The sequence below is a fragment of the Apaloderma vittatum genome, unplaced genomic scaffold (genome assembly GCF_000703405.1).
Source record: "Apaloderma vittatum isolate BGI_N311 unplaced genomic scaffold, ASM70340v1 scaffold11241, whole genome shotgun sequence".
Lineage (NCBI taxonomy): Eukaryota > Metazoa > Chordata > Aves > Trogoniformes > Trogonidae > Apaloderma > Apaloderma vittatum.
Genome location: NW_009699678.1, coordinates 24,648 through 48,776, shown reverse-complemented (window position 1 = coordinate 48,776; position 24,129 = coordinate 24,648). Strand labels below are relative to the sequence as shown.

Genomic DNA, 24,129 nt, shown 5'->3' with positions numbered 1-24,129 from the left:
ATAAAATGGTTGTAAAGGCTTGGTATGAAAAACCTTCACCCATACTGCTGAATCTGAGATATGAAAAGCAAATATTCTTCTGCATGGTGCAATGACCGCGTTACATGAGTTTATATCCTAACCAAACCTGTAAGCCTTCTGCTTCCAGGCAAACCTGTATAGCCACACTCTTGACACAGATACTACCTCATTCCTCCTACCTGCAACTCTTACTCACTGTTGCCTGAATAGGCCAAGAGTTCTGATTACATCTTATGCAACCTTCATCAGATCAGCAACTGAACCATCTACACCTATTGCTGATCATACTCAAGTCAACTATTAATCAATGTGGGCATTTATTGGAAGCAGGCAAGACTGCTTCATCAGCTAACCTAGAACGAGCTCAGGAGCATCTGAAAGGTCTTGCACCAGTCTGTGCAGATGCACCCTACTACCCGTGACTAATAGTAAGTGACATTTGGTTTTTGTATTTCAGCTGTGCACGCTGATACATTTTCTCTTTACATAGTGTAATACATTATGAAGGTTTCAGGCTATTTTTTTTAGGAAAGCCTGTTTTAAAGATACATTCATTGCTATTCAGAATTCAGATGTTAGAAATCAGTGTAATCAAATCAAAAGCAATTTGTGATGCGCAAGACCATATACACAATCGTACTATCACACTGTAGAGTTATATTCTTTTCCCTGCTCCCCACTTCATCAGTGCAGTGATTTCAACAGCATAAAAAAAAAGAACAATAACGATCCTCAGAAGATACATCAAGCAACTCCAATTATCTGTGGAATGATTCATTTTCTGCATGGAGTCTGGAAATAGTCTGGAAAAAGAAATTGTCCATGCATCTCCCTGGGCATTGTATTTCCTTAACAATATTGAAATTTTCATTTTGAAAGTCAAAATAAATTTTTGTTTCTTTCCCTTTGTCAGCTAAAAAATGTATCTTAATATCTTGTTACTTCCATTGACTTTTCTTTTCATGCAGTTATGCATTATAAGCATTATTTTAAAAAAACACAGATAAGTTAGCTGCTTCTAGTGCTATTCTTTAAAAATGAAATAATAACCTTTTAAAGAATAAATTGTTTAAAATCCCAAAACATTAACAGATTCTACATGCAAATTTACAATGACAACTTAGCTATATTTAGGTTCAACACAAAAAGGTCAGTTGCATGACTTTCACAAAATTCAGGGATATTTGGAGCGTTTAACTGTTTCTGTACACCTAATGTGTGGGGGGTTTATTTTTTTTTAGCAAAAATTTTTTCCGGTGACTTCATAATGATACAGCATGGCTATGGCTTACAAGGAACTCTTACGTCAATTTGTCCTATTATTGTAAACTGGCACTGAGTATCTCTGCATACGTATGTATGTTTTATCAGTGGTAGTTTTGGCTTGTCCTTTTCAGTGTTTCCTGTCAAGAATTCAAGTTCAGTGTTTTGCATATCCACTGTATTTGTGAGATAAAAGTAAGCACCTCTCCTTCTGCCCTCCTTTTCCAATATTCTCCCCCCATGTCCCCCTCCTGTCCAGTAAAAAAATTGAACTCTAAAATTTCCCTCTTCACTTTTTCACTTCTAAAACAAAACTTCAGTATTTTCACAGGATTATGGTTCAGGCCCCTCCAATGGTAGTAGTAGGAAAGGCATCCTCTCTTGTGGAAATATCAATAATCAGTAAGTCCAGAATAGCTTTCATTTCTTATGTAGGTTTTTTTTTTTGGAGAGAGGAATTTTTGGATGGAAATATTGAGACACTATAGCAATATGTGAGCTCTACAGCCTTAGCACACCAGAACGTGTCTGAACAGCTTCCAGAAATGAACCAATGTTCTTCCTATATAGTAAGGCTTCGATATTTCCTACACACACACTTTTAACACGTTGAACTAACATACGAAGAAATTATAGTATTTAGTCAAATACACAAAAGAAGCTATAGAGTTAGAAGAGGAACTGACTGGTAATAAGCACAACCCTAGTCCATCAAGATAACTTACATTGTCTTTCCAACTCCTAATGTATTTTTGAACTAAAGTGGAATCTATAAAAGTAATTTTAAAGATTTAAAGTCATAATTAGAAGGTTACATCATTAGAAGTTGTCTTCAAGATAAGAAAAAACAACAAACAAACCACTAGACAAATTTTAAAGTAATCACCACATAATTTTGGTGGCCAAATACCTAGAACCTCCAACCACCAAGAAATGCAGTAACAGCTTTAAAATATTCTTCATGAGATACTATTTGTCACACCAAATAGGGAGGTGAGAAAACACAGAGACGAGTCAACTGGAGTGTCATTGCTTCAAACAGTTATTAAAAGGGGTCTTGTAAAGAGCTCTATCTATACTCAGACTACTTTCTGTCTGAAAGGTGAAGAGATGGAATGTTCAACTGGGATTTAGAGCAAGTGTCACGGTTTACAAAGCCACCATGTGTCAAACTGTAGAACTTAAGCAGAGATTCTTGCCTATGTATCTCTGGCATGTACTTCTTTAGCAGCTCACATTTCACTTTTAAATGTAATTTAGGTACTTCCAAATCTGTATTTTATTGGAAATCAGTTGAACTTTGAATCATGAGATTATCTGCAAGCTCATCTTGCATTTTACAACAGCCAATTTTCTCCCCAGGCTGGTGAATCACTTAGCAATTTTAAAAATGTTATTCAGTATCTTCTGTGTCTCTTAAATATTACAAACATTTATAGCTTCATTTACATGAAAATGGATTTAAATCAATAAGAAAATCAGTTCAGCAGTCCTCTCCACAACAAAATGAAAGTTTAATCTGAAAGAGGGATGGCATTTATTCAAAGCCCAGATGGTATTTAATAATGTCCCACTAAGCATAATACACATACCTAAAGGTACTATGTAGGTAAAGGAGAACTTAAATTCCCACATTTTTTTTTTAATTTTCTTCTGCTATTCTCCCTGTTTTCATAAAATGCTTTGTAGTAATTGTGTTGCCAAACTGAGTTAGGGAACAATGTGTAACAAACACCAAAGTTATGTTGAGACTTTCAGTCCAACTCCAAATTAGATAAGCATTTTAAAGTTCTGAGGGTTATGGTTATCAATACTCGTATCACACTAAAGTCTCTGCAAACAGATGGCTCCAATTATATAGTCAATATTTTCAAAGAGCAACAAATGCTTTCTTGAAATAGGAAATATAATGAGTAGTGATCAATAAATATTTCTATAGTAACATGAGAAATATGTAACCATTTGGTTACTTTTTCATAATGATGGTTATATATCCTCCTAAAAAAAAAAGAAGAGGCAGAAGAATCTGATCCCACTGTTTTAGCCTTTGGCTACTGAAATCAATTTTTCCTTTATAATGGGAAATAATTATCATCCTCATCGACCCATACAGGTACAGGCACATTCTGATGTTGGGAAAAAATTCCGAAAAGGGAAATAAAAAATATGTAGAAATTTTAGAGGAGACCCAGGAGGTGGATCCCATCGTGTCAGAAGTTTTTTTAATCTAACTATTTTTGTGGTTTGGAGTATTCCATTCCAAGTGTTTTATACATTTTGGACAGAAGAAATAAAGTGTTGTGAAATCAGTGACTACAAGAGACGAGGATCTAGTTTAAACAGCTCATCTAGTTTGCAACATCTTCCACAAGCATATTTTTATACATATCCTGTTCAAAGTCAGACCTTACTTGACCTGGCAAACTAACAGAAACGGACGTATTGGCAAGGGTTTATGTCAACAATAATAAACGGTGATACAAAATAATTGGTGGGCTTGTAGTGTAGAACACGATTAGCACTGGGCTGAGGGAAAGTTCATTATTATTATTATTATTCTCTCACATTTCCGTGACAAATTACACTGCTATAGTTAGAAGTCCCACCTGCTTTCCATGCTGCATCCTATAGTGACAGGTACCCCTACCAAGTGCTCCTTGGTTCTAATGATCACTCTTTTTTTATGCAGTGCAGAAAATCATGAATATCTGCTCCTGTCGGAAATATCTCTTAACTCTGAGGGTTGCTGGTGGTGTCTATGGATGTGTGTCATGTATTTCACAATTGGACAAAACTGAAAGAAACTCTTAATTTGCCAAGGTCATACAAGCTATCAGTGATACAGGCAAATTTCTCAGCTCCCAGCTACTTGCTGTAACCAGTAACCCTTCTTGCACTTTTCTGTGCAGCTACAACCCCAGAAATTATTCTTCCCCCAACAGATACAGCACAGGTAGCCACAGGGTAACTTTATTTACCCTGTTTCCACAGTAACATTTCATTTCTAAGCTCAAAGTACTCTCTCAGGGTAAAAAGACTAATTTGTTCTCCAGGTTAAATCTATCCTTGTTTTTTCTGATGAGCTGAGAGTCTAGCAATTACTGTGACAGATGGAGTGATGATTTTTACGATGTGGAAATTTGTCCACAGGAATGAAACTGAAATCTCCAAACCCATTTCTCATACTGGCCTTTAGACAGTTGTCAGGCAATAATTGTCATTAACTTTCATCACTGCGGACAAGATCTGAATTAGTGAATGGCTCCATTAGCTTGTTACTGTAGCACTGCTATGCAGAATGACACTTTCTGTCAATTTTTTTGTCTTTTATTCTGAATACACTTGAACCAGATGAGGAACCAATCTTTAAAAAGCAGGTTTAAATTCCTCCTAACACTCAAAAGCATTTGAACACTGTGTGGAGTTTTAGTGCTCTATCATTTTGGAAGAACTTTTTCAAGGGGATTTTCAGAGACCAGAACGAGATGCTATTTCATGGACCTGTTGGAGTGTGTCCAGAAGAGGTCACAAGAATGATCAAGGGGCTGGAGCACCTCTCCTATGAGGATAGACTGAGGGAGTTGTTCAGCCTGGAGAAGAGAAGGCTCTAGAGAGACTTTATAGCAGCCTCTCAGTGCCTCAAGGGGCTACAGGAAAGCCTGGCAGGGACTGTTCACAAGGGTCTGTAGTGACAGGATGAGGGGCAATGGTTTTAAATTAGAGCAGAGTAGATTTAGATTAGACATTAGGAAGAAGTTCTTTACTATGAGTCTGCTGAAACACGGGCACAGGTTGCCCAGAGAGGTGGTGGAAGCTTTATCCCTGGAAGCATCCAAGGTCAGGCTGGATGGGGCTCTGAGCACCCTGATCCAGTTAAAGATGTCCCTGCTCACTGCAGGGGACTTGGAGTAGATGACCACTAAAAGTCCCTTCCAGCCCAACGCATTCTATGATTCTGTGGTTTTACGATTCTATGCTGGCGTGGACTTGCTTATGAACTGACTGTATTTTCATGAAATAACCTGAAGCATCACTCCTGCCTTATAGCTAGCCAGTAACTGCTGTTGCTAGGTAGTTAGGTGTTAGTAGTAGTTAGTAGTAGTAGTTAGGTGCAGCTAGGTGTTGCTAGGTTGTTGTTAGGTAGTGAGTAGTTTCCTCTGAAAGAGACACTAGATAAAACTTCAATTTTGAAGATCATGCACCCCACCTTCCCCATGCTGGATGATTGGTTGCCCTGGCCAAAATCCTTAGCCAAAATCCTCTAGTTGACACCTTCCTAGTCTCCCGATTCCAGTCTTCACCATTAGTCCGAAAAAGACATAGGAACTGGCATTTGATACTTTGGGAGCATTTCTTGTGACTTAGAGACTGAATTTCAGAGCTTACTTATAGGCGTGGAAAGGAAGGAGACATCTTTGTTCCCAAATGTGCCTTGGTAGGTCATACCAGCAGAAAATTTTTAATACTAGTGATTTACAGATGTTTTCTCACTGAGAACTGATATTTTTTCTCTTCTCTAAAGACATAGCAATGAAAATAGTGCTACTTAACTGAGTTAATATTTCTGCCCATTTCATGAGCTAAGAATACACAGTTTAATTTCCATGACTGCAGAATATGAACAAAAGAGGATCTGTAGCACAGGAAAGCTTAGCATCTTTGAAAATCAAACCATATCATGCAAAGATGTGAAACATGTTCCAGCTGCTAAAACGGAACAAATACCTTTATTTTTCTCTTTTAAAATCTTTATTCTATTCTGTTTAGTGATACTAATTATCTTTTTAATATAACTAAGTAAGGTTATTTTATTGAAAGATAGGGAAAAGCATATAGAACTAAGTGATTTGCTTCACTGAAGAGAATTAGTCAGCAGCCCAATTGGGAATGAAGCCCAGAAGCACTAACCTGAAGCATCTCATCTTAACCTGAAAGGCTTCTGTAACTTTATGTAATTAAAGACTTGAACTGTGGGGATTTTATGCATTTACAGGTTCAGATTCTCCTGCAATCATCTCTCTGAGTTTTAAAAGGTGCATTTTCCTAATATTTTTAAATAATAGTATCCAAAATAGAAGACTGCTCATTAAAAATAAGAAAGACCATAAGAGTCTATAGGAATGTTTGTGCTTATTTGGATCAGAGATTCATCCACACAAGATAACATGAAAGCTAAGGCTGAAATGCAGCATCATTTTTCTTTCATTAATTATAACAGTTACGTGATTAAATCCTTTACTTGAAGAAAACATTTGAGTATGTATTAAAAATGTTATAGGTAACTCTTCCAGTTAAGATGTTTTAATTTGTTAATTGAAAATTATAAGGAAAATCCACAATTAGTCTGTATCTTTTTTTTAAAAAATACTAAATAAATTAAAGGCCTCAGGAGTCTGATTCACAAGCAGGGACAATCTACATTGTTGCATTCAGGTTGTAGACAGAATCATAGAATGGCCTTGGCTGGAAGGGACCTTAGAGATCATTTTAATCCAACCTCCCTGTCATGGGCCAGGGACGTCACTTCTCGACTAGATCAGAAATCAACAGAGTTTATGCTGATTTCGTTTTGCTTTATAATATATATAATGATAACATATTGCAGTTCTGGAGCTGCTTTCAGAAGCATCACAACCCAGTCAAACATAATGGGTATGTAGTTGTATGTGTCTGGGCTGCCTCTTGTTAACTACTGCAGTAAGTGCTCCTAGGAGTGAGTCAAGGTCTCCAAGTTTATTTTTAGAAAGGTCTCGGTGATGACCAGTTTAATCTCTTAAATTCCTTAAGGATTGCTATACGCTCTGTGCTTTTCAATGTCTAAATTTGTGTATAGATATGCCTTAAAGTCTCTTCTCAAAACTAAAAAGTTAGAGCATTCATTTCTTAAACCTTCACCTTATAGTTTTAGGGAGATGCTTTATCAAGACTTATTTTAACGATGTATCTCTTATTTTCTAAAAATGTTTTTTCTTTGTAACTGTAGGATTAATTTGCTTCCATTGACACTAAGCTGAAGCACAGTATTGCCTGTTCTGTTCAAATACCCACAGAAACATTGTGTGCTTACTCTCTTCCATTGTCTTTAAGCAGTGTTATATAGGAGCGCTAGTTCACCATACATAAACTTGATGTCTGTGGTTGGATTGTGTAAAACACAGACCATTCCAGAAGCTGATTCTCAGGTGTTAAAATAGGAAAAAGTACAAATCTGCTCCAATTCTGATTTTAAATACTTAAGTATTTAAACCTATTTGTCCAAACCAGATTGATTTCAAATTTCGTAATTATTGTTTGCCATTTTTACCAAAAAAAGGTAAATGAATAGGACTAAACAGTATAAGTTAATTTTAAATTCGAGAAAGCTGGTTGTGTTTATGTGGGGCAAGCTGAAGACTTGATTTCATAGCAGCAGGGATTTTTAATGCTCGTTTAATAGGTCCCATTTTCAGTTTGCCAGGCATTTCAAAAAACTCAAAATATGGCTAGATGTGTTTTGGGAGATATAACCCCCCATATTAAACACAAGGGATTGAAAAGGGGATGATGAGTACTCCTGTACAATCTGAATTTCAATAAAGATGACAAAAGCATTCCTGGAAGGCAGCCACACACAAGCACAGTTATATGCATCACTTGGACAATAATCTCACTCCCAGTAAAAAGGCTGAACATGATCGGTGAAAAGTGATCAGCACCTTCTAAAATGAGGTGAAGTGACCAGAAGCAGTAGTGTTTAGCACTGCCGACCTACACCAATCTGATTGCAGTGTAGTGACCTCCATGTGCTTGCATGGAGGCTGTGGTAAAATATTGGAAGCAGCATCACACATCAGTCATTAAGATCCAGGACATTATGGTCTCCTTAGCCATATGTCCTGCACACTTTTCAGCACACTTTTATTTGTGTAGCTCTTTATAGCTGCACAATGTTCAGATATCCTTGAACATCTATGCAAATGGGATGCCATTTTCTCCAAAATACTCTGCTCTATAGTCCTGTGCCAACATCATCTCCTCTCCATAATCATTGGTGACAAAGCAGTGGCGGTCCCAAGAACTGATCTTGTTAATCTAAATCATCAAATACCTTAAAATCATTTTTATGCTATTAAACACAAATTGTTGTTAGTAAGATACCATTGTCTCAGACAGAATTAGTTTTCAAGGCCGCTCTATGACGTCATTGTTAAACTTCTTTTAGAGACTGGGAAACGAAGCACAAAATCATTAACTACTTTGCCTAAGACTGCAGATCACAGTGTCAGCCAGAGCTAGGGCTGGCTTAAGAAACCAATCTTGACTTAAAAAGTAAGCCAAAACTTTCAATCCAAGCATCCAAGCACCATAAGGAGGATCTGTAAGTTTACAAAATATAGACTAAACATGAAAAAATTTTTTTATTTTCTTTATATTTATCTTTACTTACTTTACGTTCCCAAGATTTTATCCCATGACTACAAAATCCAAACCCTAACCCTTAGTCCCTTCTCCTACAGGTATTCAAGAACACTGGTGTAATCCCATGATCAATGGTTTAAGAGAAAAGCAATTACTTATGAGAGAAAATTAAAAAAAAATCACACAAACCAATAATATTAGGTCTGCCTTTCTGTATAAAAGTGTGCTGGCAACTAGAGTGTCAAAAAGATTTCAGTGAAGACAGGGAAGTTAATTCTGGGCAAAACTGAAGGATTTTTAAAGTGTGTCTATGTAGCGGTGAATGTAATGAAGCTCTCAGTGCAAAGGCTGAGAACGTAACATTACGTGTTGCATAATGTGAAAACAAAGTTTTGTGTTTGCAGAATGTATTGCATCTCTGAGTTGTTATTTCCTTTCACTGCCAATAATCTTCTAACTGTACACAAAATTGTCAATAAATGACAAAGGCTGGAACACGAATACTCCACACCCATTCCGACATGGTGCTCTCGGAGGAAAACTCCAAAGGTCTCTCTATTCCTGCCTTCAACAGGTCACATTTTCAACTTTTGTACATTGACATACCCTTGTTAATATCAATTCACATGAACTGGTAATTGAATCAAAAAACAAGTTACTTTTATCCTAAAATGGGAATATAATGTTCTAGACCTCCAAGTCTCCCAGGAGATAAGACAGGCCACCATAAAAGCAAAGATTATAATCTGTAATTTATTATAGAGAAATAAGGCTTTGGCCTATGAATCCTCTTTGCCTGTTAAGTTAATGAGCCTTGACGAAACAATCATCTGAGCAGTAGCTGACAAATTATCTGAAGCAGCCATTTAAAAGGTGTTGGCTGATTTATGAGCATTTCAACTGGGAGAACATGGCATCATGATCCTCTTCCTCTGGAAGAGTTACTTCTGAAAACAGATTTATTGCATGTTTAGCACCAGATTCTCAGTATTGGAGCACTGAGATGTGACAATGACTGCAGTTACCGAAACAAGCAAATAATCCCTGTTCCTTCCTCCCCAAATTCAAGGCTGACAAATTCTGATGACAGTGACGTATATTTTATATTTGACTGGAAACCATTGAAGTGTAAATTGTGGAAAAATAGAGCTCTGAGGAATTCAAGTGTGTAAAGAGAAACCTTTTAAAGTGCCTGATCAATATTTTGAAGATTTTTTTGTAGCACACCTTCCAATAGAGATGGTGGTATCACAGGTGCGGATTTAAAACAAGGTCATAGAATCACAGATTCATAGAATTGTCAGGGTTGGAAGGGACCTTAAGGACCATCTAGTTACAACCCTCCTGCCACGGGCAGGGACACCTCCCACTAGATCAGCTTCCTTAACACCCCATCAAACCTGGCCTTGTTGGTCTTTTTACGGATTATTTCTTCCAAATATTAAACACAATACAGCCCTGAGATACTTTACTTGTGTACAGTGAACACCTGAAAAATAGCCGCTTCGATCAGGGTTAAAGTGAGGTTAACATGTTTTTAAAAAATCCTTTCTCCAACTGTGCATACGTGAATCCATTGGAAAACAGATCACGATATATGTTGCAAAGATGGCACTTTCCTCCCCAAAGTCATTTTGTGAAATATGTTTCAAATATCTTCCTCCATGGTCAACTATTCAAAGAATCCTGTGGAAAAGATGACAGTGTTTGAGAACATCAAAAACTGTCATATTTTCCATCTGAATGTTATTTCACAGTGGGAAGGAAGTACAAATTATAGCAATCAGTTGCTTCAACCACAGCATGTAGCAGAGCACAGTGCAGAGCATTTAACCATGAGTTATGCCTTTCCTCATCGCTTTTGCTCTTTCTGCAGTTTTTTTGTTGGAATGCTGAAATCAACAAACTGATGAAATATACAGGGATTAGAGCTTAATTTTACATCAAACTAGAATGAAAAGAAGCGAAACTTTATTCTCAAAGAGGATTGTTAAGTGACCCTCAGTAGAACAAAACCCATATTTTTTAACCCTGACATCAAGTCATCAAATATCTGATGACCAAACAATTGCACAATAAAGCAAAAGGATGTAGAGAATTATACCTTCAGGTGGAAAAATGGCCTAGCTCTATCACTTTTTCAGGACTCGCTTGGTTACTGGCATCTGAGTATCTGGTCTGCTGAAAGCAGCCTTAAGGATGTTTGTCCTTTTTCCCCAACGTATCTCCATAGTCCTGTCACTCATGTTTATACATATTGACCATCTAGCAAAGAACTGCATCTCGGTAGGGTTGACAAGCCACAATCTAAGCCTCGGTGCTCCCAGTATACAACTCCATGCTTCCAAAATCCCTAAGAATCTACTTGTTCAACTTTCTTGTTCAAATTGGTCCTTTCCAAAAGGACCATCTGAAAAGTAAGAGCCTTTTTATTATGATCTCTTCTGTTGTTTGGCTTTAAACACACTGGGATGCTTACAGATAAATTACTCACATGTACATTCTATCTGAAGTAATTTTCCTACTTTTTTCCTAGCTATTTTCTTTAAGATAATATTTGCAGACAAATTAATAGTATGGATAGATCAGATTTATATCTATCTGATAAATAGATATAAATAATTCCCTTCTGGAGTTTTTTATACCTTTATATAATATTGCCCTTATCAGTGTTTTTCACCCAAACTTGCAGTGGCCTAAACAGTTTGACTAATCACTTTGTCCAGTGATTAAGCATCATTTTACAAATTCTAGAAGATATACAGTTTTCATTCTAATAAACTGACAGCTTCTGCATGGTCTTACCACATCTGTTGCATTCTTCACTAGTATTTGATTTATTGCTTTTTTAATTTAGCTCTTTATTTCACAGCACTGCTGTGCCTTTCACAGCTGTTTTCCTAATCCCTGAGGTTTCTTTCCCATTATTGTATTTTACATTAATTTACTATTTTATTCGCCACTCAGACACTTCTGCTCTTCTGACACTAACTCTTTTCTTTGAAAAGCATTGGGTTTTTTTTGTAAAAAAATATCTATGATCAAAGCTCCAAATACATTTATTTTTCTTCTACTTTGGAATATAAAAGTTGATAGTTTTTTTTCCTGACAGAGGAAGCACTCAACATCTCTGAATACTTGTGCTTAACTATTCCTCTGTGTGCCAAGTCTTGTTTGCAAATAGTTTACTACTATCCTACTAGACTATAGAAGAATAGACAGCTGAGTTATACTAACATACAATTTTGGCTAGCATGTTTTTATTTATTAAATATTTCTCAGGAGGCAATCGCCAACAATATTTAAAACACAAATGTTTTCTATTACCTCAGTTATGGAAATGTTTATCATTCTAGCTTTTGGTAACCATCCTATCAGAACACAACTAACGTAGGAAATGCTAAATTTCAGACATATTCTCAACCACAACTTGATGAGGGAGGTGATTATTTTTTGCTCAATTTCTTCTGAATGCCTTATGCAGCAAACCTATGGTGCTAACTGAACAAAGTATGCACAACACAGAAACGAAATAACTGGATCAAACCAAGTTACTACAGCTTTCAGTGAAGTCTTAATCACTTTCCATGTTCACAGAGAAAAAAAACACTGAATTCAGTTGTAAAATGTGATCCATATTACGTAGCCTATTCTAGAGCCCCATTCCAATGGATCAAAACATTGCCTGTGCTCATCACTGGATTTTGGATGACCAAAATTATATATCGAGCTAGCATATATCTTCCAGTGGTGCAGATGTGAAAGCATGGTTATAAAAGAAGCACAAGCTGTAGAAAAAGATCTGTGGTGAGGATGCAAACTATGAGATAAATCCAGTGATGTTCATGCACTCAAATGAAGGAGGTGAGGAAGAAGCGCATGCAGTACCTGGTGATCTCAGAGTCAGGGAGCAGGCCTACGTGGTAGTGGGGATAGGGAGCTGTAAGAAGGAAGCTTTTGTCACACTCGACAGGGGAATAGTGCCTAGGAGAAGGTGGTTTATCACACAGTTTGTTCACAGTGCTGTAAACAGGTTCAGGAGGCCTGGTGATACAGAGACAAGAGTAAAAGGTCAGGTGCACATTAGCGGCTGAGAATATAGAGAAAACACAGCAATCATTTCAAAAGCATGCAAAGCAAATCTGTCAAGACATTCCTGACGAGTAAAGTGTGCTGTTAGAGGAAACATTAGAATTTGATAACGTGGTATCACGGCATACAAGCAATCGCAGATAAAGATACATACAATTTAAGTGGACCATAAAACTGGCTTATGGGGACCGTGGCACTGAAAGGAGTACCTTATTTCTGAAGTTCAGTGATGAATTTTTTGATATAGTCTGCTGTTTGGGGTTTTTTAAAATAATTCTAACAACATTACTACTGCACAGTTTTTCTGTGATCTCAATTTTGAGCATTGCCTAAAAGAAAACAATGCTTATTACCTGAAAAGAGGTATTTTTCACCCATCTAAGATAAAGATGAAGTAGATACATCTTGTTAATGCAACATATGCCTGCCCCAATGACCCGAGGCTTTGCAAATAGAGCTGTGGTCAAAGTGAGCCATATCCTCTTATAGCACTGATGGTAACAAATTGTGTAAAAATTCATCTCATTGGCATGCATTTCATTTCTTTTCCGCAGCTGTTTGCTCTCTTTTCAGGTTTAACCTTCAAAATCTGATTATGCAGACCACATCTCAAACAGTTAACCTTGTTGACACGACTACTGCATTTGCACTTGCACCGCTGCTCTAAATTACAGACAGCGGTCTGTAAAGAATAAGATCCTAAAAGTGACGCTGCCCAGTCACCTGGCATTTCTCTCCTTCTGCTTAGAGGCCAGCCTGGTTGGGAGATACCAGCAATACTTACCTCAAATCTCCCAGGGAGCCTCCTGGGGAGAGGGCAGAAGGGGGTTCAGCCTTTAGTACCAACCAGCCAGGGATCCACAGGAGACAACCAGCAAACATTTTTCAAAAACACACACTGCATAGTACATTTCTCATCATGCAACTTTTCCAACAACTGCGTTGGCCCCAGCAGATACCTCTGGGGCTACTGGCAGAGTGAAACTTGACTCATAATTTCCTGAAGTTTCTCTTCTAAGGAGTGCCAAGACGCAATCGCTGTCGTAGCCTCGCTTCTGCCAGGAGATCCAGGGTATGCCACTGCCTTTAATCACAGCTATAGAATATTAGCTAGATGAAAATCTTATTTCAGGAGCCTGAAAATATCAAGAGGCCAAGCAGCTAATAAACTCCTTTTGTTCTTCTGGCTGCACTATGCCTCACATGGGTGTGGTTTTTGCTGCGACTTTCTCAGGTACCGGAATTTATTACAGTTGTGGATACAGAGGCAGATACAGAGAACTTATTTTCCTTTGTTGTTAGCTTCTGGTTTTGTCCTTTGGGGGAAAAGGAGCAGCCGCTTTACTTAAAAAATTGTCTCTCTCGATGTTAATAACAATTTGAGAACTCTCTGTGCCTGACTTTCCCAGGGAAAACTTTACAGTTTAAAAAATGGTATTTTCAGATTACCACATATCAAAATAGCAAAGCTGTCATTCATTTGGTTATAAACAATTCTGTCAAGCATTTAGTAAAGTCTCTTTTAAAATTCATTTTTTATTAGCATATTTCACACTTGTTACAGAGCGTTAGATTTAATAGTTTATTTACTAAATCACTTGCTGCCTTCAGTACAAAAAACCCAGAGAAAAAGACACTTCTGTTATTTTACTTTAGACCAATACTGCCTTTTATTAAAATATCTTTTGCTTCTAGGGAGAATATTAAAGAACAAGCACAAATATCAAATATAAATGATACCTACTATGAAAATTGAAGAAATATTGCCCCAGTGCAGGAAGATGAATAAAAACTGTAGATTTCTCCATGGCTTAAAGCACTAGCCAGTCTGTAAACAGCCTGCTAGCTTCCTCTATTCAAGTTACTTGTCTCCTCTGAGTGGTAGAGGACATGAGAGTGTTGCTATCCTTTGGATACATTGTGAATGCTCAAACTGCCCTGACTCATCAGTGAGTGACCATCCAACCTTGTGCTGAGACACAAATCATGCTAGAGATGGACAGATATGATTGCTTTGTTAATTGACAGTTACAAACTGCTGCCAAAAGCAAAATGTAGGTAAGCCTTCCACATCTACCTAGGTACCAAATTAGTCCTTTAAATATCCCTAACAAAATGTCTTGCACAGCCCAGCTAAATTTTAAAGTATTTCTGTATTCTTCACTCCTTTCAGCCTTGCTGGATGACAAGATGATGGCAAATTGGAACAAGACACCGCACTGATGTATAAAGCCCTCTACTCATCGGCATAATATAAGTGATACTGTGACCCAGCTAACAACATGCCCACTGTAACTGAGCTATAAGGAGAGAGGCCTTAAGGTTAAGAAAAGGGAATCAAACATGTAAAGCTTGGACTTTCTGGTTAGAACAGGATTCAGGCTGTCAACTAATAGTTATGAGCGGCCTTATTGTAATGGTCATTAAGATCATGGACTAAACTAGTTCTTTAAATACCTTAATACTACTCAGATGCATATGCTAATATCGCCAATTGCATAGCTGCGTGCTGCTGCACATTTTATTAGCACAGAAAAGCAAAAACTTGGAAAATAAGCAGGAAGTAACACCAACGTTCCAGCTCTGATCAGTTTAAATTATTTTCTCTCTCAATTTGATTTAGTAATAATAAATTAAATAGTAAAAAAATAATTTAAATTTGAGATTAAAAAAATGGGAAGGAGGAGAATCGTTAAAACATACTGAGTGGATCCTGGCCATACAAACTGTGCTTCATGTAGGTCAGTAATTCTTAGAAGCAATATGAGATACTGACTTCAAAAGACTGCCTTCAGATATCCTGACTCTTCACCTTCTCTATGGCAAACTAGTACTTAGCTACGACAGTACCTGCTTATTTTATTTTCCAAATTAAAAAAACCACAAACAAACATAACCAGATAATTATGAAGACCACCCAGCTTTATTAAATTATTCTTCTAATTAAACATTTTCTATTGTCCTTCTTCCTCGCCAGAAGAAGAAAGAAATTCTATCCAATGGGATCAGCCCACCTGATAAATCTTGTCTCACAAACCTTCTCCAATGCAATGACAGAGACGGATTGTCTTCTCTCAAAGCATGGGATAAGGAGAATGCTATTTAGAAATAGTGTCTAATGTGCCTGGAAAAAATACAGTCAAGGTCATCTCAACTTTTCTTGCAAAATAATTAGGAGCCACACTGAACATAAACGTTGAGGCCTTGTTTTATGACACATTAATTCTTCATATTAATTAAAAAACATGTAGCAGGTCATTTCACATGCTATAACAAAAGTGTAAAAGCTAGATATGTATTAAGTACCGATTCACTGTAGGTTATTTGCAATTGCATCACTTTCAGATACAGCAGGAACAGCTTCAGAGGTTTTCTCTTATTTAAAAATTTTGTAATTTTTAACATGAGAAAGAACAAAGAACTATGTTATGGATTTTATTTTGTCCATTATTTACTCCGTAGTTAGGAAATCTGCTCCCTTTTCTGTCTATAAAATGTTTATTTAGTGACAAACTTACACTAATCCTCTGCGTTTATCTGTGGGCTAAAAACCAAGCTCTGTGATAAATGACAGCAGCAACTGCTAGGTCTAGATGGGCAGCAACAATTAGGTTAGCATGAGAATCAGGGATACAATATTAGAGGAAAGGGAACAGAAAATGCAAGTAGTAGCATAGCTTTGCTTGAGAATGCCTCAAGAGATAATTCAATCACAGGAGAGAAAATAAAGTCACTCAATGACATAAAGTAGGATTTTACGTGGTAGTATGAACTGCAGATAGTCATAAACTACTTTTCTAGCTAAAAAAAACCCCAAACCAGTAGTTTATGACTGGAATTGTTAATCAGTGTATATCTAACTGCAATGAGGCATAATTTCTGCGGAAAGGTATAACTAATTGGTGGAAAAGCTACCAGTAACAGTGGGAGGTAGAAGATTCATCTGACACTGGTTTTATTTATTTATTTCATAACAGATTGTGTAAAGAAATCAAATCTTCCTAGTTGTTTGTAGTCCTTATTATTCCTTGTTTGGATCATCACTGTGTTATTGTTTCAGGCTGGCTTTATTGCACAACAGAAGTTATAAAAAAATGGCATTATTAAAACTGTTCTCTCCTCAGCACCATGCAGGGTTCTCAATTTAATTTCAACTTTTTTATTGCAGAATCCTGTTTGGTAGGGTTCAGTTGCCAACACATAGCACATTAAATGTTAACAGTTTCATTTTTTGGATTTTGAAACCTTTTATGATATGGAAATAAACCAGCTAAGCTCTCACAGCATATTGAGTATGTAGAACTGTAGTCAGGAAATGCTAAATTCAGTCTGAGAGAAAATAAATCTCAAAATGCTACAAGTTCCTAACTTGTAGTAGCAGTTTTTAATTGTAGTAGCAGTTTTTAATTGTACTTGAATTCACTAAACACAACTAATACATTAGTATTGCTAAAATAATGTTGCTGGCAAGTGTGCCAATAACTGTCTGTAAAAGTATATCACTATTAAAACAAAAATCAATGGAAACCTAATACAACTGAACTCTTCCACTTCTAACAATCAGTGACTTTTATATATATTTCTTTTTACTTCTTTGAGTTTCTTGTTTATATAATATCCTAGGAAAACCACAGAGTTTGTTGTTCAATAGGTTTATTTAGAATTAAAATATTGAAAGTTGATTTTATTTTTTAGGTTGTGAACTAAATGAAAGACAGAGAAGGGGTGTAAAGAGCTGGAAGAAAATACCAGAAGTACATTACCTTAGTTCTTTCTGGAAACCCTTCTATAATTAATGATTTCCTAGGTTTTCCATTATTAACTGCTATTTTCATGAGCCTTAAAGTTTTCCATAACTGCAAAACAAGTCCTTAGAATCGCAAGGTTTTTTTTAGCACAGTAATGAAGAGTAAGGATTGCCTTGTTCCTCTTAACAACACTATTAAACCATTTTAATTGAGTTTTCAAACCAAATGGCCTGCAAAAAGGCGTAAGTATAATTTAACATTTTTAATACTCTACACCAAGTTCTACACTTCTTGTTCTTAGCCATTAGGAATTAGGAAAATAAATGACTGCTTAATCTGAAAAAAAATCAGTAATGATTTTCTGCTGCAGTAACAGAAAAGAAGGCTGGTTCACACAGGGCTGCTGAAACTATCAGACCACAGGTGCTAGTCCCTTGCAGTGACTTTTTAGGAAACAGGGCCAATAAAGAATGACCCTTCCCCGCCCAGCTGCTGAGAATCAGCAGGCTAAGGACCACGTAGACCAGAAACTAAATCCAAGCCAATTGTCATTAGTAGGCCTATCCACCATGAATTTGAGCACTTACCGTCATCCTTATTTGAACATTTTTATATTCTTAGGCTTCACAACCCCCTGTGGCAGTGGGTGCCACAAGCTAATCATGTCACATAGCCTAAAACCTCTACCTTTGTGTGTTATAAACTTGTTACCTGATTTCACATTGACAACATATGGTAACATTTCAAAAACTGTATTTTCTGCACTTTAAGCTTGGCAAAACCTTGTAAACTCCCGATGTCCGAGTTGCAAAGAAATGCTAATGGGAGTTACCTGTTGCCTTCTCTCTGCCACAGGTACTTTTGCAGCGCTCTATTCCATCTCACTCTGACATCCTTTTTCTATGCTAGTCTTATTTACTATTTAGCTCCACCTGTAAACTGTGCTACACCCCTAGACATCTCTGTCACCCTCTTCTGGGGCTTTTTCCAGTTGCCTTCATGTCGTATTCAAGACCTGTATGCATCATAGATTGATACTAGAAAACATTATATTTTGCATTGTTTTCCTTTCCTATTAGAGCTCATTTCCATTCTTAATTACATTTTTTGATCGCTCTGGAGCTGATGATGTCACAGAACTAACCACAATCAACCCACATGGATTTCTTAAGTGGTAACAAATGTTTTAAGGGTTCATGTCCACGATACATGCATATGTACTTAAGACTATTTTTCCTCTACACACATTTCTGTATTATCACTGCCAATCCTACTATCTCATTTCAAAAATCTCCATACAAGCTCTAAAGCAGATTCCGAAATTTGATTTTTTTTTAGTGTTAAGTAATAAGTAGCTTTCACTGACTGTATCTGAAACAGTCAAATCCTGTTATCTGGGGTTATCTGTCAGGCCTGTTGTAATGTATGTGGATTACTCAGGACATAATAGATTACCTGGTGATTTGACAGTAACTAAATTTTTTTTTTAATGTAAATTATTCCCCCAAGTTCAACTTATTATTTAAAATAAATCTGGGGTAGCAAAATGAGAGCTTATGATAGGCAGGAAATTGTGACACATTTGCGAAGTTTAATAATTAGTTAAAGACAAAATTTGCTTATTAAATACATGAAATATAAAATAGTTGCTTTGCAATTTAGCAATTTCATGCTCCATAGAAGGTAACAAATAATAACAAAGCGCTGTGAAATACAATTGTGCTCTTTTTTCTAAAAAACTCTTGGCAGGTGTTCTACAAGTAGACCTTTATAGAGGATACCATACCTAATTACTGTATGATTGTATTTCACCAAGGGTCCAATTTAAGATTATACAGACAAGCACATCTTTTTCTTTTCTTAATTGAATGTTCAATGTGCAACTTGGTGTATTCATTTTTATTTTTATTATTTTTAATTTCTATTTTTATTTTATTTTTATTATTTTTATTTTTTAACAATTCCTTAGATTGATTGAAGACTAAGCCAAGAAAGAAATCCTATTAGGGGACACCATATTGAGTTCTATAAAATCATCAGCACTTTAAGAATTAGGGCATTAAAACTAAACCTTATGAGAGCTGTGGAGTAACTGGTGGCAGCAACAGGCTCATCCTTCAGACAGAGAGTGCAGAGGAACTACCACGAGAGTGCCTGGAGGGATCACACACATGTCATGCAAACTCCAGAAACCTTGAGTTCCTCTCCATTTTTCTTGAGAGAGATGGACCTAGCCTGATCCTGCCAGCACCTTATCAGCAATTTTTCCTACCTTCTCTCTATCTCTGTCTTCTTGCACACATATTGATTATCCCAAACCTTATGTCTCACTATCTGAAGGAGCTGCTGGCTCAGCAGCCCTGAAATTGATTGCTGCTCCTCTCCAGGCTATTTTTCCCCACGTCTTTTTCATGCCTCTTCACCCATTTCAAACTTATCTTCTCTCTTGTCCTAAATTCCCCTTCCAAATCCAAGTTTTCTTACCCAAAAAATAAATTCCAGTTTTGTCTTCTTGTGATTTCCATTCTCACACAGCCAGTGACAAGTTCCTCCTCATTTTCACACCCAATTTCACCATAATTCCTTGCCAAACACACTACCCCTATTCTTCCAGTCTCCTCAATGCTAAAACCTGACGAGACCAGGCATTTAGAGCACAGAACAGAATCACTCTCCGTTATGCTTCAGTGTCAGAAAGAGCGGGAAGAAATAGGTGGAGAAAGAAACTAGCTCTGGCCATATACTGCTGTGCTCCATTATGCTGGCTTTTTAAAATAATCTAGTCAGTATTACAAAACTGTGAGAAGCTTTGACATGCTGGAGTGTGAGTACAGAATCTTAAAGAGTTCTACTGCAAAAAAAATGAAATACATTTTGGAGGATAAATGAACTGCTATTTTTCTGAAAACTGGTATTTGTTGGCATTTAGACACATTTTCACAAAAGCAGTAGAAATACTATGTGGATTCAGTTTCAACAGCTTCCATACTTCAACACTCTGAAGCTATGTATGGAATATTACAGCATTTAAAATATAATTTCACACAATTTATAACATAAAATAGACTAGAACACGAACTAAGCTATGTAATTCTCCCTCCATCTCTTACATAACCAAGCTGCTATGGTTAAAACTAAATACAATTTAATTTGATTTAATAATTGCTAATTAAAACTATTTAAAAAATAATAGACATATTTTACACCAAATTTTAAAGCAAAAGAAACATGCAACCTTTGTTATCCCTGCAAATTCAGTTACAGGCAAAAACTGAGCATGAAAATATTAACTTGAAAATTATTCTGTCCAAGTTACAAGTTATTTAACAGGATAAATAAATAAAAGCATTCTCAGTCTGCCCATGTTGCCACACACAGTTTATTCTCTTTAGAGCACAGGGGACATGCTGAGTTTGGGTTAAGCATGGTGATATGACTGCTGAGCTCACAATTACCTGCCGTATTCAGATAACTGTACCAGTGTATGTAACTTTTACTCATCATTCATACAGTAACATTGGGTCAAAAACATAGTGTAAAATTCACTGTTCAAATGTTCTGCTGCAATATTTGAGGATCTTCATCTGGGAAACATGAGTTTCAATTCTGTTGCCACACAAAAAACTAACAAGAAATGCAGCTAACTCCCTTCAGCAACTGCACACCTTTAAAATATGCAGAATATTTTGTCGATGGATGATCTAAGTCAACTCATTAAAGTTCCCGAAAGAACAGTTTTCAGGACTCCGTCCTAAAAACTGCAGTTCTTTTTTTTTCCCTATTATTGTGCTTCATAAAAGCATTGTCAGAAAACTGTTACTGACAGTTTTATAACACACAAACCATAATTTTAGTTGTAATGGTTTAATACTGAAACTTCAAATCTCTGTATCAGTATAGATTTAAAGGTGTTTCCATGAAATATCCTCAATTCAAGTAGCTAGTCTATATAAATAAACAAGAAACAGTTGAGGAATGTTACTATCAATACAGGGAAAAATTCCTCTGAGACTTCAGCTTAATGGTTCTCTTTATTCTCTTTTCCAAACCCCAGCACCTCCTCCTCATCCAGAAAATGCTGTTTTGCAAAGATGCATGTAAAATAAATCAAGCATGCTTTTCACAGCAAAACAGATAACTCAGCTTTTTCATCCATGAATCTTTAATATCTAGCCAGAGTTAAATGTTAAAGTGAATTTTTTATCAGCTGAAGCACAGAAGTTTGATGTTACCATTTTCTGAAGTTAAAAGGAAGTAAAAACTCAATATGGTAGTTCTTTATTTTTATGGAACTTTTCTGATGTTTGATAAAGACAGAAGGAATGAACATCTAAAAGCTACAGGATTTTTAGGCTATAATATCAATATTTCTGGAAAAAGGAAGGCAGACATCTGCTAAAGAGTAAAATTGCAGCTTCTCTCCCAGCTGTATAAGTAATGAATGTTCCACAAAAAGATCAAACAAAAAATGACTTTTTTTATTCCTGCTATCACAGATAATTTGGTTGAAATGCATCTCTGTATGTCACCTCATCCAGTCTCATGGCTGAAGCAGGATTATTGCCAACACTAGATCAGATCAGCCATGATTTTACCTAGACTTAAAAATATCAATGGGTGGATATTTCACAAGCCTTCCAAGCAACCTGCTCCAGCATTACTCCACCCACTTGATATATTTTTTTTTCTTCTCAAAATGAAATCAGAATATCCAAAGCCAACTCTTATGCCATTAGTCCTTCTCTGCTGAGAAGAGTTTGCTTTCATCATCTTTGCTAATCAGTGTTCTTAGATTGCCCCCTAATCTTTTTCCACTACAAGTCCCAGCTCCCTCAACATCCCTCTAATCTCCACGTGATTTAGGACTCTGAGAATCTGTTGGACTCTCTCCTGCTTTTCCACTTCCCTCTTGAAGCAGAAGAATGGGAACTGGTCAGAGTCTTCTAGAAAATAACTTCTTTTTCTTCTGGCCATGCTTGTCCTGATATAACCCAGTATGCTGATTACCTGACTGGCAATGAGTGTACACTCCTGGTTCCATGTTCAGCCTGGCACCCGCTGTAACCTCCGGGTCATTTTCAGTGAAGCTGCAATTCAGATGTTTGTTTCATGGGCTGTACAGATGTGTACAGCTGTTCCACCTGAGGAATAGATTTTTTCTTACTGAATTTCATGAGCTTTCTCCTGGTCCAGTCCTCGAGTGTATCAAGATCCATCTGGAATACAGCTCTGCCATTTGTCATATTAACCACTCCCCCTGAAATTATTATCTTCTGGAAATTTGCTGAGGTTGCACTCTGTGTCATGATCTAGGTCAGTGATGAAGATATTCACTGACGCCCAAGGTATCCTGAGCTACTCTGCTCATCACTGACCACCTGACAGATGCCAAGTGATGATCATTATCCTTTGAGCCTACTGGATCAGTCAGTTCCCAGCTGAGTCTTTTATTTTAGTCCACTTTCCCTTAGCTTTCAAATGAGAGTGCTGTGGGAGATGGTGTCAAAAAGCCTTATTGAAGCCTGCTGTTGCACGCAAACGAGAATAGCCATGCTGGGAGAAAGCTAATCATAGAATCACAGAATCATAGAATGGCGTAGGCTGGAAGGGACCTTAGAGATCATTTAATCCAACCTCCCTGTCATGGGCAGGGACGCCTCTCAACTAGATCAGGCAACAAATGGGGACCAAACGGGAATCGAACCCACAACCTTGGTGTTATCAGCACCACGCTCAATCAACTGAGCTAACCGGCTGCCTAATGAGCAAGATGACAGCATACAGTCCAGAAGACATACAAAAGGCTATCCAGAAAGTTTCCAAACCCATACAAATCATAGAATCATAGAATAATTCAGGTTGGAAAAGACCCTTGGGATCATCAAGTCCAACCATTGACCCTACACTACAAGCTCACCCCTAAACCATATCACCCAACACCACATCTGAGCGACACTTAAACACATCCAGGGGTGGCGACTCAACCACCTCCCTAGGCAGTCTGTTCCAGTGTCTGACCACAGAATTTCTTCCTTATGTCCAGCCTAAACTTGCCCTGTTGCAACTTGCAACCTGGTTCTGTCCCTAATTACCTGTGAGAAGAGACCAGCACCAACCTCTCTACAATGTCCTTTCAAGTAACTGTAGAGCATGATGAGATCCCCCCTCAGCCTCCTCTTCGTCAAACTGAACAGTCCCAGCTCCCTCAATCACTCCTCGTAAGATTTATTCTCCAGGCCCTTCACCAGCTTTGTTGCTCTCTTCTGTACTTGCCCCAACACCTCGATATCTCTCCTATACTAAGGTACCCCAAACTGAACTCAAGGTGCAGCCTCAAATCATACCTTTCCAGCTATGGCTTAGTTGTATGAGTTTATCTCACACTTTATGTTTGGATGAGAGGCTGCCGGAGGAGTTTTAAAGGGGGCTCCCTGTGTTACAGCTTCTCCTGCCCACAGAGGAGGGGTGAGAAATATCTTTGCAGCCACTCCCCAAGGCAACTAGTGAAGAAGAGGAATCACCCAGAGCAGGTCTCAGATGCACATCTGTGGGTGTTATGGCATGGGTCAGGTGTGCCTCTGGAGTCAGCTGTGTTTTCACCCATCAA

The 24,129-nt window shown here is 37.3% G+C and overlaps 1 protein-coding gene across 1 annotated transcript in view; it reads right to left on the bottom strand.

Moving 5' to 3' along the window:
- The window catches only part of LOC104280742 (disks large homolog 2-like), a gene marked incomplete at both ends in the record, with an annotated part of 83,983 nt that overhangs the window by 41,672 nt on the left and 18,182 nt on the right, over nt 1-24,129 (bottom strand). The window contains one exon of the mRNA XM_009878488.1: nt 12,571-12,726. Coding sequence (XP_009876790.1) covers nt 12,571-12,726 — 156 coding nt within the window. The remainder of the gene's footprint in view (nt 1-12,570; nt 12,727-24,129) is intronic.